The sequence below is a fragment of the Camarhynchus parvulus genome, chromosome 5 (genome assembly GCF_901933205.1).
Source record: "Camarhynchus parvulus chromosome 5, STF_HiC, whole genome shotgun sequence".
NCBI classification, from domain to species: Eukaryota; Metazoa; Chordata; class Aves; order Passeriformes; family Thraupidae; genus Camarhynchus; species Camarhynchus parvulus.
The window spans coordinates 53,399,889-53,407,738 of NC_044575.1; the positions used below are offsets into that span (position 1 = coordinate 53,399,889).

The window sequence follows — 7,850 nt, forward strand, 5'->3', positions numbered from 1 at the left end:
AGCTGTGGTGGGAAGGAGGAGCTGGGCAGAGGCTTCAGGGAGGCAGGGGGGCAGAGCTGGCTCCAGCAGAGCCACTCTGGAGGTGGAGTGTGACTCACACAGGCACATACAGGGGACTGTGGGCTGAGCCACGGGAGCTGATCCTGTCCTGTGACTGCTTTGAAGCAGTCCCTTCCTCTCCTGTAGAGAAGTGCATAAAAGGTGCAGCTTCAGAGTGCCCCCAGCATGATGTGGGCTTTCCTGGCAGAAGCCTGGAGGCTCTGCTAAGCCACAGGACTTGAATATTTGGGGTTTGATAGTATTTTAATAAAGCAGAATGTAGCATGGTGGGATACCTGGCTGTGAGGGTGGTTTGAACTCATATGTGTCACATTAGATAGTTTCAGCAAGACTGCTTGTGGGGCTTCTTGCATTGTGAGTTGACTTTTTGGGTTTTTTTTTTTCTGAGGTGTGGAAAGTCCTAAGTGCTGTTCTTTCAGAAATGCTTATGTTACTGCAAACAGCTCTGTCTCTAGAAAAAGTCTGAACAAATTAGTATTAACTTTTTTGCCAAAGTGCTGTAATAAAGCCACATGTCATCTTAATCTCCCTTGAACTTCAAGTATCATCCACACAAACAGTGGAGATGATTTACTGTACAAAAAAGTCCTGTTTCGTAATATGCTGCTTTTGCTAAAAGTTTTCCAATCTGTCCTCGTATTTTAGGTAATCTTTGACAATCTGATGTTGAACCCAGTGTCCCAGTTATCACATACAATCCGTGAAAATACAGAAAACCTCGCTGAAAAAATGAAGTAAGTAACTTCTTGTCCCTGGCCTGAAATATTGACTTGCTGGTGAGTTTATTGACTTGCTGCTTGTGGAAGATACTGTACTGTTGTCTTGGAAAGTTCTGTAATCAAGATGCAGGGAATCTACATGTAGGAAATTGTGTGTGTGTAGTGAACCAGAGGTAATACGATTATTTGCTATCACTTTTCCTCATATCTTTGGCCTTTGGAATTTTAATGTTGGATTTGCCTGTTGGTGCCTTGACTTTGAAATGCTGCCTATGCAGGAGATACAGCAGAAAACTGGTGGTTTGTCTCTTTTTACAAGGCTCTTGTAAATATGCAGTATGTTACCAAGCTTGTGAAATCTTTTCAAAGTTTGTTGTTGCTCTAGAGACATCAGAGGGAAGGACTTTGGATTGGATTGTTCCTAAATCAGCTGAAAGGAGCTTTATCCAGCTGCTAATCCACTAATCTCTTTTGTTGCCACATCTTGTGATAATTAAGTCTTTTAAAGAAGCAGTTTTTTGATGGCAATTTTAAGATCTGCTCTACTTTTTGTATTACAGGATTCTGTTTCAAAACTCAGAAAGGACCTGGGAGGAAATGGAGGCCAAAATCAATTCAGAAAATGAAGTGCCAATTCTGAAAACATCAAACAAAGTAAGTCCATGCAAACAAGTGAAATACTAAAGACTCGATCCATGAAAGCTTTGTAAGAAACCAAACCAACAATCTCTGACCCTTCTCAAATCCATTTCTGGAATTTCTGGTCCATGTTCATGTGTTGAACTGCTGGATTTCGTTACTGTTGGAAGTGTCACAGAGTGAGTTCCTTCTGTGGTTGTGTTTCACCAAACTCTTTCCCAGTTCCTTTGCAAATGATCTTCAAAGACTGGGTTTCTGAACAGATGTTGAAGTTCAGGGTCATTAGGCCTCATTTAAACATTTACCAAAGGATCACCTGCCATGTGGTTGCCACAGCTTCAGTTGCAGACAGGTGTTTCTCATGAATGTTTGTTTTCTTCAGCTGGAACTGTTTGATATTAGGGCAGTAAAAATCCACCTCAGGCTGCCTTCACTCAGGTGATTCAGCCTCAAGATGGTGCTTGTGCTCTCATAGCCTTTCATTGTCCTTGAAGGGGATTGTCAGTAAGGATTTAAGTGCAGTACCCAGTGAATATGATTAATGCTAAACAACCTCGTGCTAGACCTGTGCAGCTTGGTGCTGCAGCAGTATAAATGTGGCCAAATACCCTGTCTGGTCTAGGAGTTGAGTTTATAAATATCTTTGTGTATTTCATATTAAGGAGGAGTCTTTGTACAGGTGTAGCATTTCATAAAAGCCACTGTGGCTGTGAATGGGGTGCTGCAGTAGCACTTGGTGGCACAGTGCAGAGCAGGCTCCCTGTGCACTGACCAAATGCCCCTCAATGCAGCTTCTCTGGTTAATGAGAAGGTTGGGCCTGACATTGAATCTTCTTGATCAGATAATGCAGAAGCAGTAACACTAGATTCCTGTGTCAGTCGAGTACTTTGTTGCTTAATTTTCCTTTCTGATGCTTTTGTTTCTAGGAAATCAGTTCTATCCTGAAGGAGCTCAGGCGAGTTCAAAAACAGCTTGAAGGTTGGTCATCTAAAATGTTCCTGTTGTCTCTCAAATGCCAGTAGAGTTGCACAAAATAAAGTATTGTTGGCCTGATCTGTCAGTGAAAGCTGGGAAAGGATGCAGAAGTTGAGGCTGTTACCACAGTGCTGTCTGATGAATGCATAGGGAATTAACAGTAGATTTATCTTATATTGCCTATTTTTAGGAAAATTTTTTACTATTGAAATGTAGAAGCTGTTGCTATGGAAATGCTTTGTTTGTGGTAGTTAGCATATTCCCATAAGATAAAATGGTGCAGGACTGTTCTGATGAAATAATATTTAGCAGCTCTTTCAGCCAGTAAGCTGTGCTGTGCTTTTTGGACTTGAATTTTCCATGTGGTTCTCTGCACTAGGAAAAGCAAGACAAGCTCTTGCATCATCTAAAAGCATAATAAAAACATGTAAAAACACCTAGGCATCATTTTGGGCTCCTGCTAAAAGCTTGCCACTTGGCTGCTGTATTTGTCTTTTCCAATTTAACCAGAAAGTTGAGAGTCCACATCTCTTCAGTCTGGGAGAGGTTTTGCTTGGTAAAGCTGTTTAGACCTGAAGGTACTAATGAAGAAAATAACCTGACTAAAATGAACAAAAGTACTTTTTACAGTTCTACTGCCTTCAAAATGAAGGCAGCAAACTTTTGTTCGGAAGCTTTGCTGACTGCTGCTAATGTGTTTATGTCTCTTTTTTTCTCCCCTAGTCATAAACGCTATCATTGACCCTACTGGAAACTTGGATATAGTTGCCAGTAACAAAGCATCTTCTGCTGCTAAACAATCTACAGCCACTAAAGTCAGGACTGCTAACAATTCTGGGTCCACACTGGAGACTTTGTCCCTAGCACAGATGAGAAACTACGCTCAGAAATCGAACTGTGGGTCTTCTAGCTTGCAAGATTCGAATTTCATTCCGGATGGAGAGAAATATGTGATCTGATACAATATTTTGTATTGCTGTTATACTGTAATCTACTGTTGCATTAGTATTGTGTATGAGTGGTTTGTGGACAGTTTGTGTGGAGCAGTTCTTTAGATTGCTAACACGTTGCACAAAAAAGAAAAATCTATGCTGTGAGGGTGAATGGAAAGTCTGTGTATGCCTTTTAAACAAGACTAGCACTGTGGAGCAGCACATACTCAGCACAGAGGCAAACTGATTTTTACTAAATTACTCATTTATTCTTCCAGTGTGCCATAAGAAAACAGGCTTTGCATATTTTCCATTCAATACTGCTGAGGCTAAAGTGCTCTTGCATTGGCCTGTTTATAACTATTCAGTTGTAATAAGGCTCAATTTGAAAAAAAAAGACACCTTTTTGGTACTATATTTGTTTGGGTTTTATTTGGTTGAATTTTTTTGAAGTGTACAAGTGAAGCATTACAACTCTGTTGGAATCAACTTGCAAATCCAACAGAACAATTGTGCAATATCATGGGTTTCTGAGAGAAACCCTTACTTGCAGTTGTGTAAGATTTCCTTTCAGCAGTCATAAAAAAGAAGCCACACTGAAGTTGTGCATCTGTTTTTCAGTCTAAAACCCAAAACAAGACAGAATAAACCCTTTTGTTTTTTCTCTTGGGAAAGTATAAAAGTTAATAATGGTATGAATGTAAGGACTACTGATACACCTACTATTTTTGATTATTTTTCAGACCCAAAGTTTGGGGTAGGTGCAAAAAGTTATATTTTACAATTCAGCTTGCCAAATTTTCATGATTTTGGTACAAATGCTGTCTTTAAGCTGCTTTTATTTTTTAATTTAAATATACAGTCTTTTCGTAATGAGCTACAAATGCTCTTGGCTGGGCCAAAGACTAAGATGTTTGCAATTACCCAATTGCAAAGAAAACCATCTGTTCCAATGGCTCGTGGAATAAACTCAATTACACAGTTGCTGTGAACTAGTGCAATCACTTGACAGCACTGAAAAAATAATGGCTTCAATGTAGCTCCACCTTTATGGCTAGTTCTGTTATGAGTTTATTTTCAATGCAAAAGTGCTTGTGAAGGCCACCATTGTGGTGTTCCTCAGAAACTATTCAACAGTGTCAAGCACTTGTATAGGTACGTTGGGATTTTTGTCTCTGGATTTAATTTTTGGTCCATTATAATTCTAGAAACACTAAAGATAGTGTACAGTTGTTTGAGCAATTTCTTATTTAACAAAAGTTGGGGTTTATATTCCGTCTTTGTGTTAAAATGCAAAACACTAAGCAATTTTTGTTGCTTTAAGAGCAAAAATTTTGGTTTTGAGGGGATCTCTTCCAGATGTGTTTGCTCCCAGTTTTTTCTGTCTTGTATCGATTCCTTTTTCATTCTTCCAGGTCAACAAATAGTAATCAGGTAAAGAAATTCTTTTGTAGCTGTGGAGGATACATTTACTGGGAAAGGTGAGCAGATGAGTTCCACTTTGCCCTCATACAGTATGTAGTTTAACCAGTGAAAATGGTTTCCCAAGCTTGACTGCTTCTTGTGTGCTGACTCTATATTTTGGGGTGAATAGTGGATTCCTTAGTTAGCTTCAGTAGTTACCTGAGCTTTCCTGCTAGGATGTTGTAACTGTGGGAGCCTGTTAAAATAATTTACATAAATAGGGATGCTCACAAAGTGTTTAACCTTACTAGTGAAGAAGGTGATTGCTTTCCTGGTGGAGCCAGGAAATTTAATCAATTTCAGCAGAGACAGGATCGGTCCCAAAATGGGAGTATGTCAACACACCATTAGTTTATTTTTGAGCCTGCAAGATGCTGGCTGGTAAATAGTAGGTGCAGATATCCTTCCAAGATTTCCAGTAGGCTATAAGCTCATCTGCTTGTGTGGAGATGCCCTTCCATGAAGAAATCTGCTGGATTTCACATAGATGAATGCAGAATAAAAAGAATTTGCCCTTGATGTTGTTCTGCCTGTAATATACGCACTATCTGAATGTGTTAATTCAGTCGTTGATTCTGATCTGTCTTTTCTTGAAATACCTGACTGTGTCCTTGGTGAATATCATAAGTGGTGGTATCATTCCTGACATATGAAACACAATTTTTCAAGCCCTTCTTAGTCAGGGTTTGAACTGACCAGGTGCTACCCCAACTCACTAGTAGTCAAAGGACCTTCACAGATAAGGTGTTGCTGTTAGTTTCAGTTTTGCTCTAGAACAAGTGAATTATTAAGGCATAAATCTGACTTCTCTGATTATTTGTTATTTTCACATCTTCATGGCTATGCGCAAGTGGATTCTGTTTCTCTGCAATGTGTCCTTGATGGGACTTCTGTTTACTTTCACTTGAAAATTGCTTGATTCTTCTTTGATTCTTGAACACATCAGGGAGGGATTTTTCTCCCTTGGTTGCTCTGTTCTGAACTAGAAGAGAGCAAGCCCACAGACACCTTGCATCAATTAAATCAACCTGCAAAATACAGTACCTCTTCAAGTGACTAATGAGGATACAACAATCAGTGTCTCTTGATAATTTGGAAATGAGTGTGTGAAGGCAGGGAGGATGCACAGCTTGATTTGTTTTATTTGTGACTCAGCCAAACTGTAAAATGCTTCTGTGTCCTGACACAATGCTCATTCTTGGATCTTTGCATTTGAAAAGGTTTTGCTAGTCAACAATGAAATGCATCGTTTTTTCTTGTGTTCACTGCTTCTGAAGTACTGTGGTTTGCACTTGTCTGCTCCAGATAAGCCAAAGAGCTATCCACTCCTTTGCTGATTGTTGGTTCTTACAAGCAGTACTGTATGCAACCATGGAACCATGCCTGTGTGACTCCAGTGTAACCTGCCCCATGTGTAGTGGTGTATCTGGGGGGCCCAGGATCAGTGCATGAGATTCCTGCTGCTCCTGTGAGCTGTGGATGGGCCCTGCATTGAGCTTGGCAGGGCTGGCACTGCCCTGTGTGTCACTCCTGGGCCACTGCTTTTGTGTGTTTTGTGTTTGACTAAAGCAATGTAACCAGGGCTGGGATTTTTGAAGTCTTGGGGAAGCAAGTGCTCAGGTCCTTTTGGGGTTTCCATACGCTTTGGGTGCTTGATGCCCTGAGCAGCTTCCAAAATCCCAGCCCTCAGCTCTTCCACTATACTTGAAAACTTTGCAGTTCAATGCTTTCAGATGTAAAATTCTGTTACTCTGTTCTGATGGGGTGAATGTAAATTCCTGTGAGGGTGTGTAGGAGCTTTGGGAGTGAGGACCCAGCTGGATCTGTGGTGGTGTCATGTTGTGGTCATGCTCCAGGAGGAAAGAACCTCTGCATCATCTTTGAGTATTTTAGTAAAGGTACAATTAGTGGAATGTTTACATACAGCCTACTGACAAAAAAGGAGACAAAAAGAAAAAGATAAAAAGGTGTAAAGTATTTAAGTGCAAGACTCTACTAGTTTTTTCTTGTTTTGCAGATCACACTAGCTATTTTTGAAGTTGGTAAATGTGTATAACTTTTGCAAAGACCAGACAGAACTACCTGTTCACTTTCAATGTGCCCCGTGCTGAATTGTGCCTATTTTGCTCTCTGCTGTTGTTATGCTGCTGATTCTGCTGTTCTGAACTGTTCACTGGATCATTCCATTTGCATGCAACACAAATGCAAGCTGAGCTGTCTGAGAGTAAAGCTGAAACACGTTTGTATAACTTGAATCGATTAATGACTTTCTCTTTTCCACGCCCTCTTGAAATGCTGTGTATAATTTTGATTTGTTTCTTCTGCCCTGATTTCTTTCCACTTTTGGTTTGTTGTGTTTTTTTTGAACGGTAATTTATTTTTGTTTGGATTATAGGCAGTATCTGTACATTTTGTTTCAAGGTGATATTGTGGATGTCTTTAAAAAACCAAATTGTTATTTTATATAATTTTATCATAAAGTTGCTCTAATAAATCATTCTTTTATCATGTGACAGTGATGCTGCATTTTGTGCATTAATTTGGAGGAGGATGTGTGTTTGATGGATGGATTGTTTCAACTGCTTGTTCTCACTGGTGTTAATTGCAGTAAAATAACAGAATTGTCAGCAACTGGAGACTCAGAGCATGACTGGATCAGTCCTGTGACACCTATGGCTGGGCAGATCCCTTTCCAAAGAGCAGGAGTCCCCTTATTCCCCCAGAACCTCTGGGGTTTAAGTCCCAAGTCCCTTTAACATGAAAGTAGCACTTCTCAGTATTGTATGATGATACTTTATTTAATTTTTAGTGCTGTTATGTGTCATTGCCATGATTAAATTAACATGGTGGTTGAATCCAGCCTGGAAGTGATCATTCCCCAGGAGTTACGTGATTGCAGAATTGCAGATACATTATTAGGCTTATTTTTTTTTTTTAGAGATATATATATATAGCTTATGTGTCTGTGAAATAGTTTTTTATGTTTTCCTTATTCCACCAGTGTCCTCCTTTCCTCCTGCAGTTCTGTCTGAGCTTTGCATCCTTCCTGGCACTTCAGAA

At 39.9% G+C, this 7,850-nt stretch overlaps 1 protein-coding gene across 7 annotated transcripts in view; it reads left to right on the forward strand.

Annotated features, from left to right (window-relative positions):
• CEP170B (centrosomal protein 170B) overlaps positions 1–7,303 on the forward strand; it is a 58,525-nt gene extending 51,222 nt beyond the window's left edge. For all 7 annotated transcript variants that reach the window (XM_030949192.1, XM_030949194.1, XM_030949196.1 and 4 more), the window contains 4 exons: positions 706–794; positions 1,340–1,433; positions 2,346–2,397; positions 3,118–7,303. In XM_030949192.1, the coding sequence (XP_030805052.1) occupies positions 706–794; positions 1,340–1,433; positions 2,346–2,397; positions 3,118–3,353 (471 nt within the window). In that variant the 3' untranslated portion in view covers positions 3,354–7,303. The remainder of the gene's footprint in view (positions 1–705; positions 795–1,339; positions 1,434–2,345; positions 2,398–3,117) is intronic.
• The last annotated feature ends 547 nt before the right edge of the window (positions 7,304–7,850 follow it).